This window comes from Meriones unguiculatus, chromosome 12, assembly GCF_030254825.1.
Source record: "Meriones unguiculatus strain TT.TT164.6M chromosome 12, Bangor_MerUng_6.1, whole genome shotgun sequence".
Taxonomy (NCBI): domain Eukaryota; kingdom Metazoa; phylum Chordata; class Mammalia; order Rodentia; family Muridae; genus Meriones; species Meriones unguiculatus.
Window position 1 is genome coordinate 97,549,874 of NC_083360.1, and position 17,705 is coordinate 97,567,578.

General features: G+C 43.0%; 1 protein-coding gene across 1 annotated transcript; it reads right to left on the reverse strand.

Moving 5' to 3' along the window:
* Positions 1–1,005: 1,005 nt before the first annotated feature.
* On the reverse strand, positions 1,006–16,832 carry Cct4 (chaperonin containing TCP1 subunit 4). Its single transcript, XM_021626685.2, has 14 exons — positions 16,546–16,832; positions 14,343–14,395; positions 13,286–13,375; positions 11,151–11,259; positions 10,356–10,498; positions 8,312–8,433; positions 7,752–7,884; positions 6,329–6,468; positions 4,353–4,449; positions 3,861–3,971; positions 3,637–3,767; positions 2,000–2,234; positions 1,407–1,520; positions 1,006–1,219 (listed from the first exon to the last, which is right to left on the reverse strand). The coding sequence occupies exons 1-14, from the start codon at positions 16,670–16,672 to the stop codon at positions 1,205–1,207; spliced, it is 1,620 nt and encodes a 539-aa protein (XP_021482360.1). The 5' UTR covers positions 16,673–16,832; the 3' UTR covers positions 1,006–1,204.
* Between the last annotated feature and the right edge of the window lie 873 nt (positions 16,833–17,705).

Here is a 17,705-nt window from a genome sequence, read left to right on the forward strand (position 1 = left end):
CTTACATGAGCTTCCTCTACTACTGGGCCATTCTCTAGACCAGAACACCGTAAAGGCAGCTCCACTAGCACTACTCTGGAGAAAGACTGATGGGGAATGGCAGGCTTTTGTCTGGTAGGTCACACATACACTGTACTTTGAAGCTCTTTATGGGAGGGAGTACGCATGGATACAAACAGCCAGGCTTAGTTGGTGGGGCTGCTTGGATAGCTTCTAGCATCACTATGGAAGACAGGCTTTGGGGGCTTAAAGACTGGCACCACTTGAGTCCGCTGCTGTGCTTGTGGTTCCTGAGGCAAGTCCTCAGCTTCCATGCCTCCTGCTTTATCACCATGGCCTTTTTTAAAAGGCCTACATGCGTGCTGGCAGGCCAGTAGAGGCCAGCAGATCTCACTATAGATGGTTGTGAGGCACCATGTGGTTGCTGGGAATTGAACTCAGGACCAGAGCAGACAGTGCTTTTAATGTCTGAGCAGCTCTCCAGGATACCGTGGACTTTTGACCCTCTGGATCTACACCTTGGGCTGTGGTGTTTTATCACAGCAACAGAAAAGTAATACACTATTCATGTGATAAACATATTAGAACATTTCTTTAATTTTTGAAAGGGTCTCAAAATGTAGATAGCCCTGGCTGGCCTGGAACTCACAGAAATCCATCTGCCTCTGCCACCTGAGTGCTGGGATTAAAGGTATATACCACCATATCCTGGTGTTAAAAAAAACTTGCAAATATGGGTCATCAAGATAGCCTGACAACCTGTGAGTCTGATGCCTGCAACCCACATGGTGAAGAGAACTAATCTGTTCCCAAGTTGTCTCCTTTTCCAAACAACCAACCAACCAACCAAACACAACCACAATAAACAGAAAACTAACAATATACAGGAATAAGCAGCAACAACAAAAACCCCAACAAGGTTAAACTTTAAGGGTACGCGTAGCTTGCCATCAGGCTTTTCCTATAAAGTATCAAAAACAGTATAAACTGAGAGACAAATTAATATGCAGTTTGAGACCAAATATTTAATATTTTCATTAAATTGTTTCAATACAATTTCAAACAAATGCCAACTGGAAGACAATGTCCAAAAACTCTGAAGAAGCTAGCTTCCAGATGAGAAGGAACTCCAAGGTGATCACCCTTCCATTTTAGTCCCAGTCTGTCTGTCCATGATGGTATCAGTTGGCCATTCTTTTCCAGATTATCGAGTATTTACCTGATTTAAAAAAAAAATACTTAGGTTTCAAAACTTTTAATGATATAAAATGTTAGATGACATTTAAGGTAATTATCTAAACTCATTTTTACAGGAAATAATAGTTATGAATTGTTATCTTCTTGACCCACCAAGTTAAACCAGTAAAACTTCAGACCCCCCCCAGGGAATTTTCAACTCTACTTACCACATCATCAATTTTCAGGATGCTCCGTACAGTTTCAGTTGCAAGGGTCAAAGCACTGACAGACACCAACAGGGGCTGGACCACCATTTCCTCCAAAATGTTAGAAATTCCACCCTGCAGAGGAGCAGATGCCTTCAGGATTTGACCGCACACAACCAACCAGGAAGTGCCACCCCTTGGGATCCTGTAACACTCAAGAACTAGGATCTAGGCTTAATAGTATTCCCCCCATCTCTTCAACAGAAGACTTAGTAAGGGGACAGCTATCACTCCTCTGTGCTCACCAGGCATGTTAACAGCTGATGCTCATGACACAACAACCATTATACTTAACACCTGCTTAACTAGTGCCCTCCCACGCACCAATGAGGTAAGATGCTTTTACAACCAAGGAAATAAAAGTGAGACTAACCTTCCTACAAGTTAGTAAATGGTAGCTGATGAGTGCTATTTCCCACAGCACCATCTTTATTCTGAGGATATATTGTAACCTTTCCAGGTTTCAGGTTTGTATCCAAAATTACACTACTTTTAACCAATCAACAAGGACAAAACTAAACAATGTTTCCTTCTACCAAGCATCATATTATTACCTTTCGGACATTAATGCCTGTAGTTTTTTCTCCTTGGGCATGCCGGTTTCTTAGTTCTGTTACTGTAGAAATGGGATTCAGGCCAGCATTTTCCGCTAGTGTAGACGGAATGACTTCCATAGCGTCTGCAAAAGCACGAACACAGTAGGACTCCATACCACTCAGTGTTCGAGAGTACTCAGTCAGTCTCAGGGCCAACTCTATTTCTGGGGCACCACCTCCTGCAATAAGAGCTCTGAAATTCACAAATATTTTTAGCTTAACTTACCTGAAAAGAAGTTTTTTTAAATAACATTTTAACTTTTTAAACTTTTATTAATTACACTTGATTCACTTTGTATCCCCCCGTAGCTCCCTTCCTTCCTTCCTTCCTCCCCCTTCTCCACAAATGCCCCTCCCCAAGTCCACTGGTAGAGGAGGTCTTCTTTTCCTTCCTTCTGATCCTAGTCTATCAGGTCTTATCAGAAGTGGCTGCATTGTCTTCCTCTGTGGCTCCCCACTCAGGGGGAGGTGATCAGAGAGCAGCCAATCAGTTCATGTCAGAGACAGCCCCTGATCCCATTACTATGGAACCCACTAGGACACTGAGCTGCCATGGGCTACATCTGTGCAGAGGTTCTAGGTTATCTCCATGCACGCTACTTGGTTGGAGTATCAGCAACATTTTAACTTTAAAAAGCCAAAAACACAGCAGTTTGATGTTGTTCCTGGCCCAATTCTCCATCCTTTTTTTTTTTCTTTTTCTTTTTTCAAGATAGGGTCATTCTGTGTAGCTTTGGCTGTCCTGGATTTGTAGACCAGGCTGGCCTCAAACTCAAGAGATACGACTTCCTCTGCCTCCCCAAGTGCTGGGATTACAGGCGTTCACCACGCCTGGCCACTTCTCCATTGTTAATGGCAACAGGTGGATCCTGGGAGGGGGAGCAAGGCAGAAATGGCAGGGTATGGCAACCTCAGGCAGAAGTGAGCACAGGTGAAAACACTTCAGACAGCTTCAGCGAGACAGCTCATTTAACTGGCAGTGGGGACAAAGGCTATGAAAACCTTGGGGTTAAGTGGGGGCTATGGGCTGAGTGTACATCATTGGCCGGGGCCAGGGTGCTGAGGATGCCTCATTTACAGGAGGAATTCCAGGTGCTTCTGGACATTACCTTTTAAGGGGAAGGGAGTTCAATCTGGTTGTCAAGCTCAGTGACCTCCTCAGAAGGGCAACGGTGGGGGAATGGGACTAGTGCTCCAGGGCATGAAGGGAGTGGTCCTACTCTGTCGGATCGCTCAGAATGATATGTCTGGGGTTTGGACATGCCCTGATCCCACTCTTGGTCCAAGCCAGCCTACCTCCCAGTCCCATGGCCCCACAGTTTGGTTATATCAACTGTACTACCTTCCAGCCCCTCAAACTAAAGTCTTCAGAATATGGAGGCCAGAAAGATGACTCAGCAAACAAAATACCTGACACCAACACAAGTTTGGTCCCGAGGAACTACATGATGGGAAGAACATAAATAAATATAGAAAAGCTTCCCCCAAACTTGTTCTTTGACCTCCACACACGTCATGTTGTGCATGTGTCCACACACATACACACCCGAAGTAAATGTAATAAAAATGCATTACTCAGTGACGATCGTCTTTACCTCTTCTTCACTAGGCACCGGATGACACAGAGAGCATCATGAATGGAGCGTTCAGCTTCTTCAATCACTAGCTTGTTAGAACCACGTACAACAATTGTAACTGTTTTGCCTGGGCTTGAACAACCTGTAATCTTTAGTGAATAAATTTCAAATTAAGTAATGGTAAAAGAAAAAAAACAAAAAAAAAAAAGATAGAAAGTAGAGCTTAACTGTAACATTGTTACCTTGAATAGTTTTCCAGAGCCATTTAAACTGACTTCCTCTGCTAACTCAGCAGAACCCAGCATGTCGGGAGTGAACTGGTCAATATGAGCAACTGGTTTGGTTCCAATTGTCTGGGAAAAGAAAATCAAGTCTACACACCATGACCACATCATGTTGGAGACGTAACTCAATGGCAGAACAAGCCCTTGTCTGGTATGTTATTCAAACTGCTGGGACCAATACTCAACACGGCAAAACAAAGGCACCTCCACAGCTGGAGACATAGCTTGGTAGTTAAACTGGCTGCTCTTCACAGCTCCATGTTAACTTCAGCTATTCTAGGGGGTCGCTTCAGGGCTCCCAGGGGCCCATGTAGTACATAGACACATGCAAGAAAACTCATATACATAAAAAACACCCTTAAACAACAAAACACTAACCCTAACACAAAACCCACTAAAAATCAAACCCACAGTACATGCTAATATGTTTCTGCATTCACCAGTGCTCACCTTACAGATGAACTCAATGTCTTCTCTTTCAATATCCTTAACCACCATAATCTTCATTTTATTCAGGAAATGTAATGCAAGATCACTAAGCGCATCTCTGGAATACAGAATGTTGTTATGCTGGGTTAAAAAAGTGACTGTTCAGTAGTTAAGATTTTAATTCTACTGTTATTCAAATGGGCAATTGTGAAGGGAAACACTTTTCCCTTTTTTTCTTTTTGAGATCGTTTCTCATGTAGCCTTAGCTGCCTCCTATTCTCATGTAACCTTAGCTGCCTCCTAAGTGTTGGGGTCAAAGGCTTGTGACACAGTGAACAGAAGTTTAAATTTCTTCTGAAGGGTTCTAATTATTCTGGAAAACTTGTAATGCAAAACTGTAACACAAGCAATTTGATCTTGATTTAAGAAATGAGCACATTTTGCTATGTGAACTGATAGTTTATGTATTTACTGATACTGTATATATTTAGAAGCATGATTCATTCCTACAAACTATCTTAGTAATAACAGTCCTATGATGCTAGCAAGACAGATATTACCATCCCTGATGAAAGCTAAGAAAAACCAAGTTTTAGGAACAGTTTACTCAAGATCAGAGCACGGAGTGACTGGGGATCAGAACTCTTTCCCTGCTCATGAAGGACTCCACATATGAAATGAGTACCTACGGTTCCTTCTAGCTCATCAGGGAAGTAAATGGGAACATGCCTATCTACTATTGAAAACAACAAAACCTAGAAATGAAAAAAGAACTCGATTATCTGTGGACCACCCAAAGCATCTTATTTTTTAAGAAGACTCATTTATTTATTATTTATACAGCATTCTGCCTGCATGTGTGCCTTCACGCCAAAGGAGGGCACCAGATCTCATTATAGATGGTTGTGAGCCACCATGTGGTTGCTGGATATTGAACTCAGAACCTCGGGAAGAACAGCCAGTGCTCTTAACCTCTGAGCCACCTCTTCAGCCTCCCAAAGCACTTTAAATAAATACCTTTTTTAGTAAATTAATTCAGCTGGTGTTTTTCACTGTTTTGTTTTTGAGACAGATTTTCATGTACCCCAAGCTAGCCTAGAATTTAGCTGAAGCTGAACCTTGAACTCTCTATCTGCCCCCTCATCTTAATTGCTAGCACACCCAGTTGAAACCACGGAGATCAAACCCAGGGCATTGTGCATGTAGGCAAGCACCAACAATTAAGCTACATCCCTAGCCTCAAACAGTTTTAGAATAGCTTCATAAAAATATTTTTTTAAATTTTTTTTTCGTTTAAAAACAACGTATGAGCATTCTGCCTGTATGCATTTACACGCACCATATGTGCACCCGCTGTCCATGGTGTTCAATAGGTGCCTTCCCCGGAACTGGACTTACATGTTTGTGAGCCAACATGTGGGTGCTGGGAACCAAACCCAGGTCCCAGAGCAACAAATGACCTAAAAAAAAACCAAGCCACTCTCCAATCTCTAATTTTTTTAAAAGGCCTCACGTATCTCAAACTGGCTGACTCCTAGCAATCTTTCCGGCTCAGCCTCTGAGTATTGGTGTCATAGGCCCAAACAACTATGCTTACCCTTAATTTTCTTAAAACCTTGATTAGAAAAATTATATCCAATGTTTAATTTTAGAGAAAATAGTCCTGTCTTTATTAATGAAAATATGGTGTGCCAAAATATTCACTCTAGATTTCCTGTGCTTGTGAAACAAAGTAAATGTTTCTTTTGGGGAAAAAAAAAATTGCTGGGGTTGGTGGCAAGACAGAGACGGTACAGTGGTTAACAGTGCTTGCTGCTCATGCAGAGGATTTGGGTTCGGTTCCTAGGCTTATAGTACCTACAAATTCCAGTTCCAGGGCATCCAACACCTTCTAAACTCTCAGGGCTCCTGTGCACATGCAGTGTACACCCTTAAGCACATATACACATAAGATAAGTCAATTATAAACCTAGGAATAAGAAAATAAAGTCCCAAACCTTAGGATAGACTTCTGTATGAGAAGGACATTACACCCTGTCTTCTTAATCTGCTTCACCAGGTTTAAAATATAGGCTCTCTCTTCTCGAAGCACTCGATCCATTTGCGCGTAGTCAGACACTACGATCTGATTATCCATCTGATTGGAATAACACAGCAATTATTTATAGCAAGAGATGTAACGGAAAGTGAAAGACAAGCCCGTACCCGTTACATAGATACGCACAGGAAGAGGTCTAAAATGACATATACAAACAGAGCTGGTTCTATTTATGTACATATACACCTACAGGGCTTCTCAGTGTATGTAGTCAAAGCTGTCCTGGAACTCACTGTAGACCAGGCTGGCCTTGAACTCAAGAGATCCACCTGCTTTTGACTTTAAACGTGGGATTAAACCTGTGTATCACCACTGCCCAGCTAAAGCTGGTTCTTTTTAACCATACCTTATATTGATTTTTGGGTGTTTGAAAGACAAGATGTAACCCAGGCTGGCCTTCAATTCACTCCTGGCACCAATGAGAGCTAGGATTATAGGTATGTATGACATCAGGCTCTATTGCTGCCTGAAATGTTTTACATTTTTGATAACTGAAAAATGCAAAATGGTTACTATTTCTCGAACATGAAAATTTTCTACATACCGTAGGTATTACAGAAATAATGTAAACTGTACCCTTTTTACTTCGTGGCTTGGGACATTATTGAGTATGGCAGTGCATACCTTTAATACTAACAGGCGGGAGAGGCAGAGGCAGGTGGATTTCTGTGGGTTCAGTCCATCACAGACGAGTTCCAGAGAGAAGGAAGAGAGGAGAGAGGAAGGGAAAGGGGAGGAGGGAGGAAGAGAGTCAGACAGACAGACCCTGTCTCTAACCAACTGACAAACAAAATAAACAAGATGACAAATCTTACTGTTGTCAAGAAATGAACCATTAATCCTTGTACGGCTTCATCTTTTTTTTTTTTGAGAAAAAATACTGAACATACCCATGTGCTGGCAGAATATAGCACCTGAAGCACCACAAGCTCCTTTTGGAAAGGATCTAATACAGCAGTGTCTTAAGAAGGGAGTCGTTTTTAACAGTTCAGCTATCAAGTTATTAGTCTAGGCTCCACTTGCACTAATAACTTTCTGTGGACTCCAGTAGGGGACATCTCTGCTTTCAGAAATCGGGACAACGTGCAAATTCAAGGAATAAATGTAACATACACACCTTTTTATTTCATGCAATCTCCTGTAACCACTGTCTTCACCTGCAATGTTACAAGTAGCTGCAACAATTTCTATTTTTGTCTCAATTTTATTAATCCCTTTGAGATCTACATTTTATACATATACTATTATCAGTATTTTCACTTTTATCTTAAAGTACCCATCAGAAAGTTAATCAATAGGAAATCACCTTGAATTTTACTTACATCTGTTTTAGGAGCAGATAAGCAAAACTGAATAAGCCCAATCCTGGCCTTTTCAACTCTTGTTATGCCAGAATTTGCCACTTTCTGTGTGAGAACAAGACCTTCCACCAGCTCACAGTCGTCTATTGTTCCACTAAGAAAAATAATCAGAGCAACAAATCAGACCAGTGCTTTGGTCCCACATTCGTTCTGAGAACCCGTTCTCCAACCTTTTGGACACACTTCCACGCTACCATTAAGGAAACACAAGCAAGCCCTAGAGGCTGCCATACAATGTCCTCTACGCTCACTTGCTGACAGTTACGGTTCACTTATATTACGCCCACTGGCCCAGGAAGGCGATTAGTCTAAGGATGTACTTGTTGTAAGGGGTTGTGGAGACAGAGCCTCACTCTAGCCAGAGTGACAGAGCACTCACTAGCTAGTCCAGGCTGACCTCACAGCTGGCCTCCCACCTCAATCCCCCAAGTGCTGGGATTATATTTGTAACCATCACGCCCAGCTCTTTCTTCAAAGTCACCTGGCTTTGGTAATACTAAGAAGGAAATAGAGATGCTCACCCAAGCTTCTTTACTATCTTAATGTCCCTAAGATCAACACTGGTGGCTGTGGCTGGATCAATCACTTTCATCACCGCATTAACACTCATCGGAGAGAGTAAACTTGAATACTGAGAGACAACCTAGATTCAAAACACAAAGTTACTTCCACAGAAGCAGTAATTTAAAAAACAAACACCCATTCTGGATTTACAAGAACTTATCCTCATCTGTTTGGATATGATACAGAGAATACCTAGAAGACACTGCAGTCAAAGCTATTTTTCCTACCCAGTTTGCCAGTTGTCAGATATAGAAATAAAAACATGTATGCTTTTAAAAAAAATATTACATTTGGCACTATCTAGATTGCCAATAGATTTATAGGCGGGTGCAGAGATGGCTCAGAGATTAAGAACACTGGCTATTCTTCCAAAGGTCCTGAGTTCAATTTCCAGCAACCGCACGGTGGCTCATAACCATCTATATTGAGATCTTGTGCTCGCTTCTAGCCTGATGGCATACATGCAGGAAGGATACTGTACTGCATAATAAATCAATCAATAAATCTTAAAGGCATCTAATTTTATGTACAGAGTTCCTACCTAAATTGAATGTGTAATCAAGCTATCATCAGATTATTTATATACCTAATACCAAGGGACTGACAAAACAGCAAATGGTTAGTATTCAAATTTCTTCACGTCCTTGGCAGACTAAAACAAACAAACTAGAACACTAAAAAAAATTAGTTTCTACCTAATACCATTTAGGTTATTTTTTGTTTGTTTTTGTTTTTGAGATAAGGCCTCACCATGTACCCTGGCTGGCCTGGAGCTTGCTTGGCCTCAGAGATCTGCTTGCCTCTACTGAGATTAAAGGTATATACTGATATCACACTGTACCCTCTACCATCGATTTGTAATTACAGGAAATGAAATTGTACTGGGTGAAATCACTATAGAACAGATGGCAACATGAAACCCATTAATATTTGTTTATAATCTTAAAAAATTATGTGCATGGGTATTTTGTCTGCATGTATGTCTGTGCATCACGTGTGTGTCTGGTGCCTAGGGAGGCCTGAAGAGGGAGTGAGATCTCTCGGAACTGAATTTACAGATGGTTCTGAGTTGCCATGTAGACGCTGGGTCTTCTAAAACAGCAGCAAATACTCTTCAACTGTTAAGAAATCTCTTCAGAGTTGGCACACACCAACACGGTGGCACACGCCTCTAATCCCAGCCCTCTGGGAGGCAGAGGCAGGCGGATCTCCGTAACTTTGAGGCCAGCCTGGTCTACAAAGTAAGTCCAGGGCAGCCAAGGCTACGAAGAGAAACCTTGCCTAAAAACAAATACTCTCTTCAGCCCCAACTTTTAAATTTTCACTGTTTCACCTGAAATTTCCCAAGAAATGTTTCCTCACTACTTTGTACCCTGTAAATAAGAAAAGCATCACATATACTAAGAGCTGGACAGTGGATGCACAATCCAGAGCTCAAATGCCAGCTCCATTTCCTTCAAGTGTGCCACTGATGAGCTGTTTAACTTCGTTTTCCCACCTGTAAAAGGGAATGACACACAAAATCCTCAAGAGTACATATAAAAAAATAGGACACACTTGCCGAATATTAAATAAAAACTATCTCTACTGACAAAGACTACTAATTCTTATTTTGTTTTGTTTTCAAATCAGGCTTTCTCAGCGTAGCCCTGGTTACCCTGGAACTCACTGTGTAGATCAGGCTGCCCTAAAACTCAGAGAAGCCTATCTCTGCTTTTGCCTCCCAAGTGCTGGGGAAAAGTATGTGACATCATGTCTGCACAGAAACCCTACTAATGTTGTCAGCTTCACTGACCGTTTGACTTCAATTTTACAATCAATTCAGATACAGAAAGTATTACCCTGTTGTTCTTGAGGCAACACTAGATACAGCACAGCAATCAAGGACCACAGCCCCGCCACACACCTTATCTCTAACTGTCCTGAGGTGGTGGTCTCCAATGACCACAGCCCCACAGCACACCTTATCTCTAACTGTCCTGAGGTGGTGGTCTCTCTCACCTTTGAGTTCAGTGAAGTGGTTGCGCTATTTAACAACGTTTCTCTGTCGCTCAGCTGCACAGGTCGGGACATGTCAGTAAGGACTTCAAGACCCTTTTCCAAAGCTTTTTGGAATGACTCCGAAATGATGGTTGGATGTATACCTGTCATTTATGAACTAAGTTGATTATGACAAAGTACTTATTTGTACTACTTTAAAATATTTTATTCATTAAAATGTCCCTTTCTCTGTTGAGCCCAGGACCCTCCAGGATGGTAGGAAAATCCAAAATGACTAAGCTATACCCCACATCTCCAAACACTCTTGATACAAATTTACAGTTCAGTTGTAAATAGCACGACTTAAATAATTGATTAATTATGGTTAATGATCAACTCCTAAAACTAAAACATATCAAGTACATTCTAAAGCAATATTGAAGCTGAAACTAAATTTATGGTTTCTAAACCATCACACATACATTTATCTTAAAGCACAGTGACTGAAGAGTTACTATGATAAACACTACTTATCAAAGCAAGAGCTCTTATTTTCTCATCTAAAACCAAAATATCTAAGCCTGGGATCAGTAATACTCCTATTATCTAATTTTGGAAAGCAGAATTCTATTTATTTCTATAAAGAAAAGCGTTGCAAAAATCAGAAGCAAAACAGAAATTCTTGGGTAAAAAAGTCACTAATTCAAATTAAATATTCGATCCCACATTATTTTAGTAACTTGGCTTTCTATAAGTTTGTCTTTTTAAAAAGAATCTTCTGTCATTCTTGAGTAATAAAAAGCATATTCTACAAACCTTTCTGCAGAAGCTTGGTACAGGAGTCTAGAAGAGAGCCAGCAATGATGACAACTGACGTGGTGCCATCCCCTGCTTCTATGTCTTGAGCTTTAGACAGCTCTACCAGCTATGTGAACAGAACATATCAAGATGGTAAGAGAACCCAGTAACACCTAACCCAATGAATCCCACCAATGTCACTGACACAGAATTAGAAAATGCAATACTTTCCTGGCATCTCATTTTTTAGTTTCCTTTGTGTTTCATTTAACGATGAAAACCAATGTGTTTGTGGCATACAAAATTATTCTTGTAATGATTTCTAGTTTAGATTGTGGATTGTAAAGAGAAGTTCTCAACACAGTCTCTTTAAAGTCCTATCCAAAAGCATCAATACTTGGCTGGGATATGGCACAGCTGGGAGAGTGCTTGCCTAACCTGCATGAAGCCCTCCCTGGGTTTGAGCCTCAAAACAGCTTCAAGGTGGGGTGGTGCACACTTAATTCCAGTGCCTGGGTGAAGGCGGCAGGATCAGAAGCCCAAGGCTATCCTTCGCTACAGCCAGGTCCAGGCTAATGTAGGCCAAATGATGCCCTGCCTCAAAAAAGTGCACTAAAGACTTGCAGGCATCTCATACAGACGGAGAACCTACAAAGTCAATCATAAACACCTCTGTCAAGTTTTTCTGAAGTGACCCCATAGAAGCATGGTCTATGTATTTACACAGCCACCTTCAAAGTAGTGAAAGGAGACCTTTCGTGAAGCAGGGCTCTACGCTGTCTCTGACAGACTCAAACGATTCTCTCATGTCACAGCCAGAGTACTTCAGTCCAGTGCTCTCCAACTGAGCTACTTTGGCACAACAGAACTTAAGATTATAGGAAGACAGCAATTCCTAAACCACATATTTACTATTATAATTTCTCACTTGCCATAAGACTACTTGTGACTTTTTTTTTTTTTTAGTTTATTTACTTTGTATCCCAGCTGTAGCCCCCTCCCTCATTCCCTTCCAATGCCACCCTCCCTCCCTCATCTCCTCCTTGCCCCTCTCTAAGTCCACTGATAGGGGAGGTCCTCCTCCCCTTCCATCTGACAGTAGCTTATCAGGTCTCACCAGGACTGGCTGCAATGTCCTCCTCTGTGGCCTAGCTAGGCTGCTCCTCCCACGGAGGGGGGGGGGGGTCAAGGAGCTAGCCATAGAGTTCACACCAGAGACAGTCCCTGTTCCCCTTACTAGAGAAGTCACTTGGATACTGAGCTGCCATGGGCTATGTCCTAGCAGGGGTTCTAGGTTATATCCATGCATGGTCCCTGGTTGGAAAATCAGTCTCAGACAAGCCCCTGTACCCACATATTACTTGTGACTCATGAATTAATATTTTAATAACCACCAGTGAAAACAATTTGTCATTAAAATATTTGTTTTAGAACTGTTCATGTAAAAAAAAAAAAAACTGCACGTGGCTCAGTAGACAAGGCTTACTGGGCAGGCTCAATGCCATGGGTTCAATCCACAGCACAGAGCAAGGGAAAGCACCTCACAAAGAGCAGTGTATCTTAAAAATGTACATTTTTAGCATAAAGTTCAGAAATTCTCTGTTTAATAGTATCAATTGTTTTTGTTGTTTTGTTTTTCACGACAGGATTTCTCTGTGTAGCCCTGGCTGTCCCGGACTCACTTTGTAGATGAGGCTGGCCTCAAACTCACAGGCTAACAGCTAAGTGGTTTGTTTTTCAAATGTATTCATAGCATACTGATAAGAGTTAAATTTGACATTATTAGCCAGGTGTGGTGGCTCACACCTGTAATCCTGGCACTTGGGGAGGCAGAGGCAGGAGGATCTCTGTGAGTTTGAGGCCAGCCTGGTCTACAAAGTGAGTCTAAGACAAGCCAAGGCTACACAGACACACCCTGTCTCAGGGGAAAAAAATAACAAAACCAAAAAAAAAACCACAAAAAAGAAAACCCCAACAACAACAAACACCGCTTAGCAGAGAGCACGTGCCCATGATTATAATCCCTGTACTGAGGGTGAAGCGGATTGCTCCTGAATTCAAGGTCAGCTTGACCAGATTACCAGTGAATACCAGGTCACTAGGGCTACAGAACAAGATCTTGTTCAAAACACAAAGCACTTGTATGCACTTACCATTCTGGCTGCAGGGTGCAATACTTGCATTTGCTTCAGAATGGTGGCGCCATCGTTTGTAATGGTCACATCACCTTTTCCATCTTGAATCTGGAGAATGTTTAAAAATTTAATGCAGTGCTCTAACGTCTCTACAACGTTCACCACTGCGCACAATTCACGCATGCAATTTGTTTAAGCTCTTCCCTTTCGCTCATGTAATGCAAGCACATTCAACTCTACCAAGGGCTAATGGGCTCTGTTTGGGCCACTTTACTATTAGGTGTGGTTGTGTGTGCACACGTGAGCAGTGCTCGGCTACCAGGGTTGACGGAAGCCCTGGACCTAGTGGTGGAAGCAGTCTGGGTCCTCTGTATGACATATGCATCCTCAGCCACTGAGCCATCCCCCGGCCCCTGCTCCGGGTACTTAAAGAATCGAGAGAAGATCAGTAAGTAAAACACCCGCTGCTCAGGCGTGAGAACTTCAGGTCAGGTCCACAAATCCGTGGCTGGCCACACTGGTTTGTCTCACTTTTGGTGGCTAACTAGCTCTCCATGTGAGGACACGTCAATCCATTAGACAGTATGTTTTACACTGCCAGTCAATTACAAAAAGTTAGAAAACTTGAGCTGGGTATGGCAGCCAACACTTGTAATCCTAGCACCAAGAGGCTGAGGCAGAAGGATTAGCACAGGTGTCAAAGTAAATGAATAAATGAACATGGCAGCACAAGCCTGGGAACCCAGCACTTGAAGCAGAGGCAGGAGGATTAAAGGACTGTCTCAGCTTTTTTTAAATTGATTCAAATAACACACACAACCCAAAAAGCATTAAAATATAGAGTTAAATGATACCTGAAGTAACCTCTCCTTTTGATGAATTTTAAGATATTTAGAGGGATTTGAGGAGGGAGGGGGTAGTACATACAAGGGCTCCAATTTAGGGCCTCTGTTCCATTCTAGGCAAGAACTATTTGCCAGCTCTGAAAACAGCACAAACCTTTGTTAGGCCTTAGAATGTAAACAGGAGTTCTCAATAAGTAATTATGTAACTTTTTTTTTTTTTTTTTTTTTACCATTTTGTCCATTCCTTTAGGTCCAAGGCTTGTTCTAATGGCATCAGCAACCGCTGTTAAAATAGAAAGACACATATTAAACCAAGACTTTAAAAATAACCCTGTCAGAAACTATAATGCTTCACATGTGCTATGCCTATGCCATTTTGAAGCTTCTTGTGAGAATCAAAATGTTACACTCTAGTCTTAAGATCTTAGAGTGTTACTTCCTCTTATTTCTTAAAACAGAACATCCTAACATTTACACAACTCATTCATTCACCTTTTCTCTCCCCGCAAGAATGTTATCTGCCAAGAATAGACATGTAGGACCTGCTGTGTAGTGACTTTTCTTTATTTCATAACTAGTCTGCTTTTGCACAGTCAGGCAAAGGGCAAATAACAGTATCTCATGTATTGCATGGCTCTGGTCTAGCAGTCAGTATCAAAGTTTCGGGTGACTTCAGTGGACCTGCTTTAGATAGTCACTACCCAACGATACAGTATTTTAGAGCTACATTTCTAGAAGCTGAATCTGTAGCACAGAGTAGTGACTTAAATGACCCACAGAGCTACCGGGATTTTGTGTCTGCGCAATATGTCACCATTAACAAGAATTACTGTCTTTACTTGGGAGTGTGGGGTGAATAACTGAGTAACACCAAAATGAATTAGTGCCCAGAACTAAACTCAAGCCATATGTGACAGAGGCCTTTCTCTCTTCCTAGGGTTGTCTCAACTTGGAAAAACTCATTTGCCCTTTGCTCTTTTAGTAACTATCTAAATGGCTTCACATGGAACTTGGGTGACCGCTCCCTCCTCTAACGCACAGCTCCTTCGGTCCTGCTGTAATATTTTGTGCACCCCACCTTTGAAAATGGGACTGCTGGATAGTTTATGTCAACCTGACACAAGCTAAAGTCATCTCAGACTTAATTAGGTTCCTGCTGTTTTGAGTTTGTGTCTTTACTTCTTCCAATATCAGCCAAATAAACCCTTTTCTCCCCAACTTGTTTTCATTTTCTCTCAGTAATAGAAACCGTAAGACAGCTGCCTGAAGTAAACTCATTTTGTCATATAATGTGCATTCTCTCTCATTCAGATGGCCCTAGAATTCATCTCTCAACATCCCTATCATTCCACCACCACATATATACTCAGTAAATTCCTAGGTATTCTCTCCAAACTTCCAAAATACTCCTAAATCATCCATCTGGTCACCTTGACTTCATTTTATCCTGCACTCATCTTACAGCACTAGCGAGTCACCTAGATAGGTGGGCAAAATACTCTCAAGGTGTACTTTATACACTCACGTTTGATCCTCTCAGCAGCCCTGCAAATAACTGTTACCTCACCCCTTAAGGCTGAACTGAAAATAAAGCCAAATGGTTGCTGGGATCCTCTCACAACGTGATTCTTTTTCTCCAGTCCAAATAAAGTACTACATTCCAGACACACCCAGACAATAATCTCTAAGGCCTTTTTTTTTGACAGGATTTCTCTATGTAGCTTCGGCTGTCCTGGAACTCACTATATAGACCAGGCTGGCCTCGAACGCAAGAGTTCCGCCTGCCTCTGCCTCCTAAGTACTGGGGTTACGGGAATGCACTACCACACCCAGTATAAGGCTTTGTTTTACGTGTGTGTGTATATATACACATATCCGTATATGCATATAGTCACACACACCCCATTTTCAGTTCGGTTTCTCTAAATCCTCACAATTACAGAAAGCAACACTTCCCCTAATTTACAGTAAGGGGCCTTTGGCTCACAGGTTAATAAATATGCACTAACAGAGAACAGAACTCAGATCTGCCTGGTTTTCACCATATGCACTGCCAGTTCAATGGAACCCACCCAACTTAACACTGATTATCCACTTAGTACCACTACGCCAAAGGACATTTAAACTGAACCTTGAAGTACATATATTGTGCTGTCTAACACTAGGTCTAATAATCAGCCAAGCGTTAGTTCTGAGGCGTCAGATTTCAGGGTTCACTGCCTTCAGCCCCGGTATTTTCTATCACTGCGGTCCGCACCAGCGTGGCGAACACGGCACAAGCCTGCGGGGAGTCCACGGAGCACTGCGACCCACGGTGGGGCGTGTCCACGGGCAGCCCCGCTCGCGTTCGGGCGTGCTTAAGAAAGAGGCGCTCCAGGAGACGAGGCAACCTTGAAGGCCGCACCCGCTGGGCCGGCCGGCGAGGGGCGATACCTTTGGCCGCGGAAATGTTGCTGAAGCGGATCTGGGCCGGCTTGTCGCGGTCCTGGTAGGCGCCTTTCCCGCGGCCGCCGGGCCCCGCGGCGGGCGCCCCGCTTCGGGGAGCTATGTTCTCCGGCATGGCGACCCTAGCGATGTCCGCGCGGGTTCAGGAGGACGGATGGACACGGATTCCGGCCTGCTGCGGAGTAACGGTCTCCGGCCGCCTCCTCCGCGAACCTTCCAGAAAGCGACGCCGGCACAGGAGGCGGAAGCCGAGCAGGGGGCCTGCGGCGGAGCCGGCGCGGGCGTGACGTCAGAGGCTGTCCGCCGCGCGCCGGGTGCGCGGCCCGACGCGAGGTTTTGTAGGCGTGGTTGGGGATTTGCGGTCCACCCTCCGTGCACGGGAGCCCAGCTCCTGCTGGCTGTGTTGAGGAAGCGAGACAGCCGTGGCTTTGTTCCGGAGTGGGTGTGGCGCAGCCGTCTTTTTCTCGGCTTCTAAGTCTAAATTCTATCCCTAGTTTATTTACCTTGTAAACGTGTCGGAGGAGAGATTTGCTATGGGTAGAGTCTCCTTTTTTGTTTTGTGTTCATTTTGGCCGCCTCGGGACTTAAACACAACGGTTAAATGGCACAGAACCTTAATAGTTGTGGAGCGGTGACTGCCTCCCAGATGCGGTCTGCCTTCTAGTGAGGACGGCCGCCTCGTAACAGCCAGTAACTCTCAGGGAACATAAACATCTTAATAACCTATCGGCAGTTATCTGCTGAGCAAAGTGTGAAGTCTTCACACCTTGAACCTTATCTGATCCTCATCATGATCTCATGAAATAGGTGCCATTGTGTTCACTTCGTGGATGATGAACCTGAAGCCCAAGGTCAACCAGTAAGGTGATAGAAGCCGAGACAGAGCCGGGGCTCTGTCTTCAGGCAAGCTGCCAAGTTTCTATAACCACTACCATTGACTAGGGAATTTCATATAGGTAATAACATTCACCATTAGTTCACAGTTCATCACTAAGGGCCCATAAGGTGCCAGATACCTGGAGTGGGGTAAGGAGCAATTGTTTCATGGACTTGGCCCTGTCATCACGAGGAGCTTTTACATGCATTCGGGCTACTGGGACTAAGAGATGAAAATCTCAAGCCAGGGCCAGGGAAGACATTTTCCAAAG

What these genes read in the sequence shown, in the direction of transcription:
- Cct4 (XM_021626685.2), bottom strand. Translation starts at nt 16,672, where the DNA reads ATGCCGGAGAACATAGCTCCCCGAAGCGGGGCGCCCGCCGCGGGGCCC. An exon ending in CCACTTCACTGAACTCAAAG is followed by an intron (nt 8,434 to 10,355) that starts GTGAGAGAGACC and finishes TTTTGAATCTAG; the next exon opens with GTTGTCTCTCAGTATTCAAG. An exon ending in ACATTGAGTTCATCTGTAAG is followed by an intron (nt 3,972 to 4,352) that starts GTGAGCACTGGT and finishes TTCTTTTCCCAG; the next exon opens with ACAATTGGAACCAAACCAGT.